General features: G+C 32.8%; 3 protein-coding genes across 3 annotated transcripts; 1 reads left to right on the forward strand and 2 right to left on the reverse strand.

Moving 5' to 3' along the window:
* Positions 1-1430: 1430 nt before the first annotated feature.
* Positions 1431-4614, forward strand: LOC149481118 (arylphorin subunit alpha-like). The gene is made up of 5 exons (XM_089705710.1): positions 1431-1530; positions 1847-1980; positions 2220-3044; positions 3368-3534; positions 3691-4614. Exons 1-5 carry the CDS (start codon positions 1431-1433, stop codon positions 4562-4564), a joined length of 2100 nt encoding a protein of 699 aa, XP_089561836.1. The 3' UTR covers positions 4565-4614.
* A 22-nt stretch (positions 4615-4636) lies between these two features.
* On the reverse strand, positions 4637-7983 carry LOC149481119 (arylphorin subunit alpha-like). Its single transcript, XM_089705711.1, has 5 exons — positions 7801-7983; positions 7389-7498; positions 6496-7308; positions 6080-6225; positions 4637-5555 (listed from the first exon to the last, which is right to left on the reverse strand). The coding sequence occupies exons 1-5, from the start codon at positions 7913-7915 to the stop codon at positions 4733-4735; spliced, it is 2007 nt and encodes a 668-aa protein (XP_089561837.1). The 5' UTR covers positions 7916-7983; the 3' UTR covers positions 4637-4732.
* A 1507-nt stretch (positions 7984-9490) lies between these two features.
* Positions 9491-13727, reverse strand: TpnC25D (Troponin C at 25D). The gene is made up of 5 exons (XM_089705692.1): positions 13622-13727; positions 13182-13353; positions 12264-12366; positions 10090-10238; positions 9491-9860 (listed from the first exon to the last, which is right to left on the reverse strand). Exons 1-5 carry the CDS (start codon positions 13622-13624, stop codon positions 9832-9834), a joined length of 456 nt encoding a protein of 151 aa, XP_089561818.1. The 5' UTR covers positions 13625-13727; the 3' UTR covers positions 9491-9831.
* Positions 13728-15366: the final 1639 nt, after the last annotated feature.

Consider the following 15366-nt stretch of genomic DNA (forward strand, 5'->3'; position numbering starts at 1 on the left):
ACACAAATGTTAACCTTATTTGTATGTGTTTAGGTTCAAAGTTATATCTATTGAAAATTAACGCCCTCTGTTGTCGAAAAGTCGAATTTTTTCGAATTTGTATTTTTCTGAGCAAAAAGAAACAAAACATCTCATGTACCTGGGGATGTTATTCGAAAATAAGCCGTAAAACCGTGCGTTAGGGTACTTAATAAAATGCTGTAATTATTTTTTAAACTTATTTTTCACTAAAATGAAGCTGTCCAATAAAAGGCATAGTGTACTGTTTAGCTGTCGGTTTAAATGTGATGATTTTGGTGACAGTGGTTTTCATATTATTATTTATGACATTATAGCACTTCTATAGTGTCTTGTTATTTAGATTTCTATGCTCGTGTCACAATGTTTGTCCTCAATGGACTCCTAAACCACTTAACCGATTATAATAAATATCGCACACCATGTGCAGTTCGATCAAACTTGAGATATAGGATAGTTTAAACATGTAGGTACCACGGGCGAAGCCGGGGCAGACCGCTAGTTTATTTATATTTATCTAATAGCTAAGCTTATTAATTATAAACAATCTAATGAATCAATATAAGTTAAAAGAGTCCTGTTTTACCCTTTCGGTACGGAACCCTAATAAATGATAAAAAAATAAACAACGAATCATCAATCAATATAATAAGTTCTAAATAAATTTAATAAGTTCAAAAGGTTAGTGATAAAATTCTCTAAGTAACAGTTTATGAAGGTGTAGAATGATAAGACGTAATCACAGATGTCGATAATAAATTAAAAGACAATAATGATGTAATTTTTCCAAAATTATTATCCTTTCATCAATTTAAAAAATTAAGTACTTAGTCTGTCATTTAAATGCTTTCTGCTTGTGTATTTATGTACCTTCATTTTTTTATAACTTAAAACAATTTTGTAGATTTTTTATGATGGTTATGGGTCCCATTTGAATCTTATGAAAAAATGAATCTTATCAAAACCTGCTTATCTATGTATGGTCCGGGAAAAAGAAAATAATATACGATGCCCAAGTGTGGGTTGGCAGATGTCACTGTCGTACTTTTATGTTTTTTACAGTTTCTGAAGCATTTAAAGCTGTTATGCTTAATACAAGTAGGCAGATAATAATTATAATGCTTTCTTAAATTCGTCTACTACGTTATGTTAAAAATTGTCAGATATTTTATTTAGATGCAGAAATTCTCCCAATTAATATCAAAAGCATTTAAATATAAAAATATCGTATTTAAGTTCTCGTTTTTTTAATAAACAAATCTTTAATCGGCACCTCTAACGACATAAATAAATTTTAATATCCGATAAAGAATAACTCTAAATATTATTCATGAGATAAGGAATAGCTGCATTTAGTATAAAAAGTGCATCTTCTGAAGGATAAGGCACAGTTACCGTTCGGTCTGGCAACCATGAAGACTGTCTTGGTCCTAGCGAGTTTGGTGGCCCTGGCTTTGGCCGGGAGCATTGTAGTCCCACAGAAATCCTCTGTCGACTACAAGATGAAAAAAGGTAATATATTTCTCTGTCTTAAATGATCAATGATGAAGTTTTTAATATTCACTTTATTAATTTTTTAATTGACCTTAATTATTAACCTATTGTTACCCTCTGCTTTTGTATGTACGTAATACTTGTTTTTGTTATAGTGTTTGTAAAATTCGCTATCTTTAAATACATTTTGTTTTGTTAAAGTCTCTAAATTGTCATAGATTTTAAATTATATAAATTCCATACTCCATAATAAATTCAATATAAATTCATAATGTCTCTAAAAATAATATAATACCGATTTTTAGTTCAAAATTGCCATTTTCATTGTTAACAGTTGACAATGACTTCGTTGTGAGGCAACAACAACTTTTGAAGCTTCTGTACCACAGCAGCCAACTGAACCCTGAAACTGAATACTACAAAATCGGAAAGGACTATGACATTGAAGCACACATTGGTGATTACACTGTGAGTAAATATGGTTTATTGGCAAACTACATTCACAGTTTTAAAATTAACGTGCCTACTTATACAAATACTCTACTTTTCTGTTTTGTAATTTACAGATTTAAGGAAATGAAATACTATGTAAAATAAATTAAATTTATGCTCACCTCAAGAAAACATGATACATAATTATTATGTTATTAATTCTAATATTTTCGGATTTTTTAAATGTTAAACTCACTTTTTTTCGTACATTTCAGAACCAAAAAGCTGTTCAAGAATTCTTGAACTTATGGAAAGTGGGATTCCTCCCTAAGAACATTCCTTTCTCGATCTTCAACGAGAAATCCAAACAAGAAGCCGTAGCTTTGTTCCACGTGTTTTACTACGCTAAGGACTTCGACGTCTTCTACAAGACTGCCGCTTTTGCCCGCGTCTACTTGAACGAAGGCCAATTCTTGTATGCTTACTACATTGCTGTGCTCCACCGTCCCGACACAAAGGGAGTTGTTCTCCCAGCTCCTTATGAATCCTACCCTGAACTCTTCACCAACGTTGATGTTTGGAACAAAATCAACCGCGTCAGGATGGAAAAAGGCATCAACCCAGTTGAATTCGGATCCGAATACGATGTTGTCCAAGAGAACGACAAATACGTCTTCTACGTTCGCTACTCTAACTACTTCTCCTACACTGGTGAAGAACACAAGATTTCATACTTCACTGATGATATAGGTCTTAACGCTTACTACTACTACTTCCACGCTTTCTTCCCATTCTGGTTGGAGAGCGACGTACAGCCCGCTCTGAAGGAACACCGTGGCGAGATCTACTACTACTTCTACCAACAACTCTTGGCTCGCTACTACCTTGAACGTCTATCAAACGGTATTGGTGAAATTCCTGAATTCTCATGGGACAAGCAAATTGTACCTGGTTACAGGCCAATGATGAAATACTACAACAACTTTATTCAAAGACCTAAATACTACCAAATTCCTTACGAATCCCAAGTCAAGGAACTGCAAATGCTTAAAGCTTACGAACAGAGCTTCATTCAGTACGTCCAAGAAGGCCAATTCAAGGTAAATATTGCATTAATTAAATGAAAATATTATTGAGAAATAACGAATTTATTTAAAACTAGGTTTCCGCCCGCGGCTTCGCCCGCGCAGTCAAAGAAAAACCCGCATAGTTCCCGTTCCCGTTCCCGTGGGATTTCCGGGATTGTGTCATTTTTCCGTGATAGCCTATGTCCTTTCTCGGGTATCAAAATATCTCCATATCAAATTTCATGAAAATTGGTTCAGTAGTTTAGGCGTGGTTGAGTAACAGACAGACAGACAGAGTTACTTTCGCATTTATAATATTAGTATGGATACTTAGATATTTATTTTCTGTTTAACAGTACAACATGGAAGCCGAAAAACAAGACGTCAAATCTGTCAACTTTGTTGGAAACTTCTGGCAAGGCAATGCTGACTTTGTCGCTAAAATTGGTCCCTGGAAATATCCATACAGTTATGAAGGAATCGCTCGTTACATTTTGGGTGCTGCTCCTCAATCTTTTGAAAAGTAAGTAATTAAGCTATTGATACTAAATCATCACGTGCTAATTCTAAAATTAATAATAATTTTAAAATAGTATTTATATATAAACTTTATTTTTAAAACAGTAATAAAAAATGAGTGAATAAGGATTGTAATATTAACCCTATTAACCATTTTCAGATACAACTTCCTCCCAAGTGCACTGGACTTCTACCAAACATCTCTTCGTGACCCAGTATTCTACCAGCTTTACAGAAAAATCTTAAAATACTTTATCGAGTTCAAAAAATCCCTGGTTCCATACACCCAAGAAGTTCTTCACTACGCTGGAGTCAAGATCAACGACGTTAAGGTCGACAAACTGGTCACTTACTTTGACTACTACGATTTCGATGTAAACAACGCTGTTTGCTTAAGCCAAGAGGAACTGAAATCTAGCAACTTCCCCTTCTTTGTTGTCCGCCAACCACGTCTTAACCACAAATCGTTCTCCGTATCCGTTGATGTTAAATCTGATGTTGAAGACGAAGCCGTATTCAAGATCTTCCTTGGGCCTAAATACAACAGCCAAGGTTATCCCATCTCTCTTGAAGACAACTGGATGAACTTCGTTGAGTTGGACTGGTTCGTGCAGAAGCTTAGCAAGGGACAAAACAAGATTGAGCGTAAATCCTTTGACTTCTACTACGTAAAGCAAGACTCCGCCCCCGTCCGCGAAGTACTCAAGATGCTTGGAGAAGGCAAAGTACCCGTCGACATGTCTGTTAAGCCTGGTGCATTCCCAGAACGTCTTGTTCTGCCTAAGGGTAACAAGGGAGGTTATCCATTCCAGATCTTCGTCGTTGCCTACCCCTACCAACAGTCTGCTAAGCAAGTCGAATCCATCAAGGTATTTGCCAACGACAACAAGCCTCTGGGCTACCCTCTGGACCGCCCAGTCAACGAGGTCTACTTCAAGCAACCCAACATGTTCTTCGAGGATGTCCACGTGTACCACGAGGGAGAGCTCTACCCTTGTAACACCATTCCTCTTATCAAAGTTAATAAACACTAAAAGGAGAGAGAAAAGTGATTTATAATATTATTATTTCAATTTTTATTTAATGTATGTATAAATAAAACAATATTTAACTATTTATATTTTATTTTATTTTATCCTGGTTCACATAATTCATTCATATTAATCTAGTAGCTAAGCTTATTTATAAGTAACTCTAATTAATCAATGTAAGTTGTCGGAAAAGTAACCTAAATAATTACTAGTAATCTTTTGATGATATATTGAAATTTTCTTAAAGACATAATTACTTGCTTTTGACTTTTCATCGATTAGAGCTTGTCTATGAAAAGGGAATCCTAAAGGCAAGGGATTCAGACTAACTTCACTACCATTATAGGAATCATCAGAAGGTATTACGATAGCAAATAAAGTCATATTTAACCCCTCTTCTAAGCCCTTCGGTAAAATTAAATTTTCTGGAAACATATAAAGATTAAACTTATTCTTCTTTGCGTACGCTAGATTCTTGTTGTAATAATCATCAAATGAAAACTTCTCCGATGTTAAAGGGTTCCAACTAATAACATTTAAGCCTTTTTTAAGTTTAAATACGAACGAATCCAATTCATAAAATTTCGAATGCTTTTCCCAGCAATCATTTTGATCACATTCGGGGCCTAAAAATAATTTGACTATAGCATTGTCATTTATTTTTGATTCAATAGTAAAGTTAAATGTAAACGGTGAATGTTTCAATCTTTTCTGTCTTGCTGAATACATTATTTTAGAATTCTTCAATATATTACCATCATTGTAAAACAGTTTCATTAAGCTCATTTGATAGTAATCAAAATACGTTGTTATTTTATCAAAACTTGTATCAATAATATTGATATTGTCTGTTTCGTATTTTGAAAAATCGAAAGGTTCAAGAGTACTTGAAAATTCTTTAAAATATTTTAGTAGAGCATGAATCATCTGCCAGTAAAGTGGATCTCGTAATGTTGTTTGAGGGTTGTGTAGTACAGATGGGGATGGATTATATCTGAAAATAAATGTCATTTTTAGTACATCAATAATTGTAAAAAAAAGCAACGAACTTTAAATTTTGTTGTGTACTGCTAAAATAGTAGGTAAAAACTTATATAGTTTTACATTCCGTAAACTAAATTGTTAGCCTTATTTGTTGCTAAATGTGCTCTTATTATTAATATAAAAGTTATTATAAACTAGCTTTCCGCCCGCGGCTTCGCCCGCGCAGTCATACCATAGCATAGTTCCCGTTCCCGTGGGATTACCGGGATTGGTCATTTTCCCGGGATAAAAAGTAGCCTATGTCCTTTCTCGGGTATCAAAATATCTCCATACCAAATTTCATGATAATTGGTTCAGTAGTTTAGTCGTGATTGAGTAACAGACAGACAGACAGAGTTACTTTCGCATTTATAATATTAGTATGGATTAAAACTCTTATAACGTACTCGGTTTGTTCTAATACTCGACATTTAATATTTAGACTTACTTAAAATTTTTTAATGTTATGTATTGAATAAAGCATTCGTAAATTACCTGTCTTTGGGATAACCACTTCCTCCATATCCAAAAAGTGATTTGACAATTTTAGCTGTTTCTACGCCTTCAAAATTGGCTCTTATTAATTTGGACAACAAATCAATGTAATTATCCTCTGTTAATGAAATTTTAGTCCCGTTGTCCTGAAATATGTAAAAATACTCATAATTTAACAAATATATCTTTAATATTTTATATTTATTTTTATTTTATTTATTTTATATAATATAATATATAATATATATGTAATTATTTTTATTACCTACATCAGTTGTGAATGTGGCTTCTGACCTGAATGTACTGAATCTACGCAACAATTTTTTTATATAACATAAACAAATATTTACTAAAAAGAAAAGCAAAATTTAAGCTTTCAGCAAGTAGTTTCTCACTTTCAAAACAATAAAACATACCATGTAAATGACTCCTCTAGAGATGCACTCTCTAATTGCTATATCTATTGCTTTGATGCGAGCCTGGTCATCACTCCATTGCGGCAAAATTGAAGATCTTGTGGGGAACGGAAGTCCATTATCATGCAATAAATAGGGATTATAATCTCGGAAACAATTCGACTCGCTGGACGCATTTCGAACGCGTAAATGTTCCTTCTCCAAATTGTACCTTGCTAGAAGCTGCTGATGAATATAATAATATTGTTCAGCATATCTTGGATCCACTCCTGAGAGTTCATCATTGCTCATCCAAAATGGAAATTTAAGATGAACTCCGTAATAATAAGCATTTAATCCAATGTCCTCTCTAAAATACTCCACATCTCCTACGCATGCATCGTTTATCATATTCCAACTAGAATAGTTTGCATTAATAATAATTTCGTCGTTTTCTTTATATATTTCATTTATTTTTGCTTCTGCAGAATCAAACTTGTCATTTTTACTTTTTAATTGGAATGCTTTTATGATGGCATCACTATTTAAGTAGTAGTTGGGTTTAACAATGAAGGGTGGATCATATTCTTTTGAATATGCGTCAATTCTATAAAGTGAAATTAATCGCCAGGCGTAATCAAGCATGTCTTTGTTGATATTATCACGGGCCCAGTCGCGAATAATATATAAATTTTCTTTTTCAGCTTTTTGAAAGATTCTAAATAATGCTATAGTCGCTTCTCTCATGTTATCATCATATATATTAAATGTTAGTCGCTTCATGGCATGCCCATTTTCAACATGCTTAAGGAGAATCTTAAAATTTTCATCTTCCTAAAAAAATTATAAAATAAATCATAAAAAATTATGGCAAAAAATATCTGAATATATATAAAAATGTTGTGTTTTTATACCTGATCAAATAATTCTACTAGGCGTAAATTATTATAAGAGTTTTGCGATTCCGAATTCAAAAAGCCGGGTACGATGAACTTTAGTGATTGCTCTATATTCTTAAAAAGTTCTGAAAAGGAAAAAAGCGTTAAAAAATTTACAACTCTATCAGGAAACTTAAAAAGATACAAATATGATTTTGATTTGTAGCCTAAGTATCAATCGAATAGTTCAAAATATGTACAAAATAAAACGGATTTCACCTCGCTCAAATCTTAACTTTTAAACATTTTTAGACGAATATTTTCATACATTACATTTAAACTATTCATTAAAACATTTAACTAGAATCAAGTATGAGGCGTGCAGCAAATTAAAGGAGGATTTTGATTTATAAACTGAGGATAACTAAATATACAGTCTAAAACCTACCTCCTTCGCCTAATATCCCCGCAAATTCCATAGACTTGCTGGGAACCGGGACCGTTAGAATCTGTCCCAGGAAGAACAGCCACAGGAACATTTTCAACAAATAGCCTTGCCACATGACAATTGTGTTGGCATTTCACCACTGAATTTAGAAAATAGTAAACAACTCTTATATGCAACTCAACGTGTTACTGTTTCTGTGCGGTCAATTGAAATCCTGGGGTCGTTTTAATAGGAATAATACTCGTACACTCGCGGAGAGCATCTAATGTATCGCAAAATATCAAGTATATTACATAACCTAGTATTTCTAAGGAAGAAAGATAAAACGTTTACTTCTGTAACATATGTTTCTCATTTTATGTTGAATTGTTAGTCTTAGGGTAAAATATTATCTACAGAGCTATACATATAATGAAATATATGTGTTCGTTGTTCTCAAAAGTTTGCAATCTAACCCTTCTCCTTATCCAAACCAACGATTATCTTAAATGATGTTCAGTGAAGACGTTGAACATTACATTAAACAACTTGGCGAATTGTCCTTTAGTCATTCAATTAAATGTCTTCATTCAGTGAAGGCGCTAGTCATTCAACCAAATGGTAGATTAAACCAGATGACTGCGATATCCATAAGTTTTTATTTCCAGGTATAAAATATCGAGCTAAATAATAGTACGGATAAATTATATTTTGCATGGACGTGTACAACCGTTATGTTCTCTAAGGAAACAAAATCCAATTGGACAATTTTCCAATTGTATCTCAGGTCTAATTTTGGTCCTGTGGTAATTTGTCGTTTATAAGCGCTATTACGTCGTGTAAAACTTGATTGCATCTTTTAGATACAAGTTTTAATTCGCACTGTCAACAAATGATAAAGAATTTGAATAAATATTATATACTTAGTTAAACGGGTGTCTTTTATATAAGTGCCTTTCCGTGTTATGGAATAAGGTTTGATGATTTCAATAAAATAAATTGACCTTAAATTCATCATTATTTTAAATTCAATTAGGTAATACGTGTTAAATCTGTCATTATAGCACATAAAATTCAATTCCTACTAATAAGGCTTAGGCTTATATATCAAAAATTAAAAGGCATCTATATTTTCAAAGATTACTATGTATTATAAAGGCGAAAGTTTGTATGGATGTTTGTTACTCTTTCACGTGAAAACTACTGAACCGATTACAATGAAATTTAGCACACACATAGAGGGTAACTTGGATTAACACATAGGATAGGTTTTATCCCGGAAATCCCACGGGAACGGGAACTATGCGGGTTTTCCTTTGAAAACGCGGGCGAAGCCGCGGGCGGAAATCTAGTATTATCTTAATATAAATCGAAGGTAACATAGACAACAAAATCAATCAGCGTTTACTTCAGTTGTTTCTATCTTTCATTGTCATGTAATTGAATGTTGATCGGGAAGCGTATTGTATTAATAATTCTAGTGTGTAAAATAAACAATCATGTGGTTTATATGTCGTTGTTTAGGTTGTTTCAATAGATTCATTTGTATATGGTACCTCTATCGGAAATATAGTTTACACTATTAATAGTTATTCATACTTTGAAAATAAAATATAGTTTATAATTTATCATTTATTGTAAATAGATGTTCAGTCTGGCATGTGATTTACTGAATTAAGAAAATAGGTCAAGGCTGGAATGAAAAACGATATCAGTATAAATAATTTATTTCACCACGTATAAAACATTCTTAAAATGTAGCTTTGGTATTCCATAAATAAAATGAGTTTACGTACAGTTATACATATTTATATTGTCTTGACATACAATGCGTTATAAATATTAGCATATGATTTAAGTACGTTTGAACGAATTATTCTAAAATAATCCTAAAAACGAACACAACTAGCCTATCTATAAGATAGAAAAGAAAATGTGCAGGCATGCTAATACCGCATTGTTTATTTGTTTTGTACTAAGAAAGACTTAAAATCATAGTAAATATACAATAGATTCCTAATAAAATAATACTATATTATGTAAAATAATAATTTAATCGCCAGTCATCATCTCCATGAACTCTGTAAAGAAGAAAAAATATTTATTAGAAACGTTATTCATCATAAAAAAATTAAAATCATTGGTTCAATATTAATGGTAGCTTAATTTAAATAGAGCTTTTATTAATTTAAATTCAAAGATTACAGTTTTGTAAAGCTTCGCTATAAGAACTATAAAATCATCAATATCTTCAGAGAATCCAAAATCTGATTTATTATTTATTTATTAAGAGAACTTTAAATGTCTTACCATCGAAGTCGACGGTTCCCGAACCATCAGTGTCAATTTCAGCAATGATTCCGTCTAAGTCAGAGCTGCTCAGTTTGTCGTCAAGAGCAGCCAAAATTTCCTTCAGGGTTGAAGTGGTGATGTAACCGTTGCCTTCACGGTCGTATAACCTTTAAGAGGGATGATTTATTTATTTGTTTTGCAATATAGAATCTTGGCGTACTTACACAGAATTCAAACTTATAGCCATAACATAATATAAGAATGAAAAAATCGGCTTTATCTAGGCAATTTCTTCCAAAACATGTAGGTAATGTGAATGAAATATCGCCTGTTTCTCGGGGTTATTATTAAATCGATATTATGGAGATAATTTTAAAGGCCAATTCAATGAAAGTAACATGAAAATAATAGAGCTTTTAATGAAAAGTACTTTACATTACAAACTCTATTCATAAAACTAATTTTATATGGATATAGTTTTCTGGGGGCACGGCAGTGCCCCCGCCAAGTCGAGCAAAAAAAAAGCGGCACGGCCGTACCATCCTTTTCTCGAAGCAATTCGGGCCTTTTTCGACCCCCTATAATTCGGTTGTGGATAAAGCAAGAAACCTGAATCTTCAGTAACTAATCCGGCATTGTATAAACACGGAATATTTAAAATTTCAGTCAATTTGAACCAGTAGTTTAAGAATGACAACTTGTTAAAGTTTCTAAATTTTGTCACTCACTGACTCACCGATCATCAAAAGTCCAAGGCACTTCTAGCAGACTTAGAAGCTTCATATTTGGAATACATATAGAGTTTAGTGTCTTAATCATGGGAAAACTTAAATATTTTGTAATTTCGGTCCAGTTTTCCAAATACACCAACTGCATCAATAACTTTGTAATCCCATATAAATATATGGGATTACAAAGTTATTTATGCAGTTGGTGGTTGGTGGTGGTTATAAATTTAATAGGTGTAGATAGGTACCTACCATATGAGGCAAGGGAGGGGGTATAGGGTGGGTAAGGGTGTGTTTAGCCCATGAAACTGAACAACATTATTACTTGTAAAATGGTCGACGTAATGAAAAACACATGATTGGTACATGTCTTGAAGTACGAAAATCTAATAAAACAATACATATAATTTAAATCTGTTATATATATATATATATTTTTTATTATATCTCATAATAATATATATATATTTTTTTTTTCTTTTCTCTTTTACTTTTTCAGCCACCCGCGTTCCATTAATTATATGTATTACTTATATATCTATCCTCTACCTTAGGTGGCCTGGAAGAAATCGCTTTTAAGCGATAAGGTCACCTTTTGTACTTCGCATCCAAACAGATATATATTATACTGTACATTATAATATTAAATGGTGTGGTACAATAAATGATTAAATAAATAAATAAATAAATAAATATATAAATTGTTGGCGCGACTAGCCTCCTTACAGACAGACTGGCCTCTATTTTACTTTATGACTGAGTAGATGGTATCAAAAAGAAAGGCTCTACAAAAAGAAGTGAGATCCCATCAAAAACATCCTGTAAAAAACCCAAGTCTCGCAGCTCAGTCTTTCTACCGTCAAAAGTTGTGAGATCCATGTAATACCAAGTCGGTTAATCTATTTAGTGTCTACTTGAAGGACCTTCTGTCTTAAGTTATTACATAAGTTATTATCATGCCAATATTAAAAATATTTAACGTTTTAAACAAATAGATCGACTTGGACATCGCATGAAAACAAAATGAATATTACAATATTATATTTTAGTCTCTCGCGCCTCACGCGATTGAAACTCTCGTTCCTGTTGGTCGCTGGCCCGTCGTGCTGTGTAGTGTGATACATACTAATAATCAAATCAAGCGATGTCCAAGTCGATCTATTTGTTTAAAACGTTAAATATTTTTAATATTGGCATGATAATAACTTATGTAATAACTTAAGACAGAAGGTCCTTCAAGTAGACACTAAATAGATTAACCAACTTGGTATTACATGGATCTCACAACTTTTGACGGTAGAAAGACTGAGCTGCGAGACTTGGGTTTTTTACAGGATGTTTTTGATGGGATTCATATTTACATCAAAATAAAATACACTAATGCATTATAAATTAATCTGAATTGGAACTTATGCTATATGCAATAAAGTTGCATTTAATATTAATATCTCTATTTATATTTACCTGAAAGCTTCTTTCAGTTCTTGTTGCATAGCTTCTGCGTCCTCTTCTTCAAGGAAGTGAGAGGCAATGTTACAGAATCCGTCGAAGTTGATTTTGCCGGTAGCTAAATAAATAAAAATAAACATAAATAAAATAGAACAAACACGTGTCTGCAAATATAATAAAAAAGATTATGAAAGAATTAACAATTTTTAAAAAGCTTTTTGCGTTATTTGATATTTCGTTTTATAGGATTTAATTGCTCTATAAATGAGATTTTTTTAAGGAATAGAAAATATCCCGCCTCGTGGCTTTTTTTTTTATTTATATAAAAATCTCCTTTTCGATGTTTAAATATTAATTGATTAATTACTTTTTAATCATTTTCAACACCCTAAGCAATTGATGGACTTATTAACTCAAATAATTTTCAAAAAATAAGTAGAGCTGTTGAAGAAAACTAAAAAATAAAAATGAACATATCGCTTAGCGAGTAGTGACATGTTCCAAAGGAATCCTGAATAGACACGGTCCAGTTCAAAAATAGACTCATTAAAGCGTCGCTGAGTTAGATAAGTGAGATTTTAAAGCGCAGTAAAAATTCATACGCAGGAAATATTTAACACGTCTATTTAATGATAGTAATTAAAGGGTGACTATAAATTAAAAAAAAATACTAAAGAAGTCTGTCTAAATAACTTATTTAATTACTTAAAATAAATATTCCTTTTTCTTCAAAGAGTTTCTTTTCTTTGAACCATGTGTTCGTTTTTATCATCAATGACATTATTTTCCATTTATTTTGTAGGTCATTCTTGACTCTTGCTTTATAAAGTCAAAGATTTGCAGGAAGTCAGTTATATTACATTCTAACGAGATCCTTCCGATCTACCATCCTTATAATTAGATATGAGAGTTTGTTCTGGCTTAATAACTTACCATCTGGGTCATTCTCATCAATGAGTGCCTGCAGTTCAGCGTCATCAAAGAGCTGGCCCATAGTGTTCAGAATTGTGGAGATTTTCAGGACTTCAATGTATCCTGTCTTGCTTGTGTCGAACATCTGGAAGGCCTTGCGCAGCATGGCCATTTTCTGGTCATCGTCTGTGTCCTAAGGATTAATAATATAAAATTAAAGGCCTGCTCTTGTAAAGTAAAATAAGTTAAGAATATGATTATCTAGATAACGAAAGAGTTAGATAAACTAGATAACAGTTAACTGCTATCTTTTGATTATAATGTTCATTAATGTCAATAATTTCTTTCGATAATCTTTTTTGAATTCAATCACATCGATCGTAAGTCAATTCCAGTAAGGCACTGCTTCGAACACTTCAATCCACTGTCACTTTAAACACCATCCTTAAATTAATGCTCACCATTTTGTTTTAAAGATTTAACTGCCGTAACAAGAACCGAATCTGAGTGCGAGTGTTGTTACACTGAATTTTACATTCATCTGCCACCCTTATTTATAGACGATCGCCGAACTACTCGGGAATACGAAAATAAGTAAAAAAAAACTATCAGTGTCTTCATTCGCAGTCTTCTCGTGACGTTTAATTCGTCACTGGGAAACGTCACTCGATGAAAATAATGCAACCACAGGAAACGAGTTGTCATAATTTTTGTATAATTTATCGGCTATAGATTCTACTGGCGCCATGCCAGTGCACTAACCATTAACGATGGAACCACATTGTAAAGGTTACTTATCTAATTATCGAATTCGTACATTTATATGAGATTTATTTGATCGATTACTTTATAGCTCCATGGTTATCAAATTTTTTTTATTATGATTTTTTTTGTACAAACATAGAATTACTGAGTTTAGCTACTCAAACTTTTATTTAGAAGTACCTATATTTTACTGACTGTATTATGCAAATTAATGACCATTAATTTAGTTTTAACTTCAAAGATACTCTACTAAGTGGATACTTCAATCCTTGAATGATCGATGATGTAAAGATATTTTGGTAATAAACAGTTTAACACATCGCTATAACCTTGCACGTGAAATATTATTGATGCCGATGTTCTTGACTTGAGATTAAACATTTCACAGACATCCGGACAAGCACTATTGTTATTTCCCAATTCATTGCAGGAAATGCCTTTGAATTTGAAGAATATCTGCTCCAATAAAAATATTTTCATTGTAACGTCACAACACAGACGTTAGAAAAAAGCGTGTGATTTCCAGAAATCGTTAACCGTTATTGCGTGTATTCAATTTATTTTTAATTCTCAACGTTGGATTGAATTTCTATCACAATTCAAATATATATTTTTGTTAACATAACGATTTTCCAGTGGCATACAAGGATCTTCTATAACTTATAATTAGAGTTTGTTTATAGCTCGTTAAAACAGTGATAATATTATGACAACAAACAAGAATGTGGCCACGCTATAGACGCTTGCAAGTGTGTTATTAAAACATTGTAATTCATATCGGCATACCGCCGGCATGCCATGAACATTAAAGACGACATAAAATCTCATAATAGAACATAAAAGAAACAAATGTACGAGTGCCTGTGCGGATTCACATTATATTATCTACGTAATTAATTAACCTGCGAATCCGCGACAATAGTGCACGATATAATTTTAATGATCTCGTTTACGGTTGCCAAAACGTCAAGAACATTGACACTAATGTGGAATCTGAAAATATATCAATTGTCGCTCTGGCAGATTAGGAAAACGAAGAAATGCGTCACGTTGTTCGGTAGCTCTCTCACTGGCGCGTGCAACGGGTTATACGACGCCGCGTCCGCGCACATATAGATCGTCATTCGTCGGTGATCGGCTATAATTTTTGTGTGCTTGCGAGTTAGTTGCGGCAGACAAGATGCGAAGCCCTCCACTGCGCCCACGTGGTCGACGCGCGAAACCGTAGTGACCTACTTTTTTGGCACGGTTCATAGATTTTTCCGATTGTTCTCCGTTGTATGTTCATCTCAAGTTTATTTGTGATTTTAGTGCTTAGAGATAAGCAAGACTCCTTGGTTATATTTGGGTTCGTGGTTGGCATTTCGAGGATTATACCTTCAACACTAATTTATTAAGACGTGTTATAAGTACAAATAGAACATTACCAATGGATATTTTT

The sequence above is a fragment of the Colias philodice genome, chromosome 17 (genome assembly GCF_061535455.1).
Source record: "Colias philodice isolate Cphi_HAF_F1 chromosome 17, ilColPhil1 Martin Lab GWU primary, whole genome shotgun sequence".
NCBI lineage: Eukaryota > Metazoa > Arthropoda > Insecta > Lepidoptera > Pieridae > Colias > Colias philodice.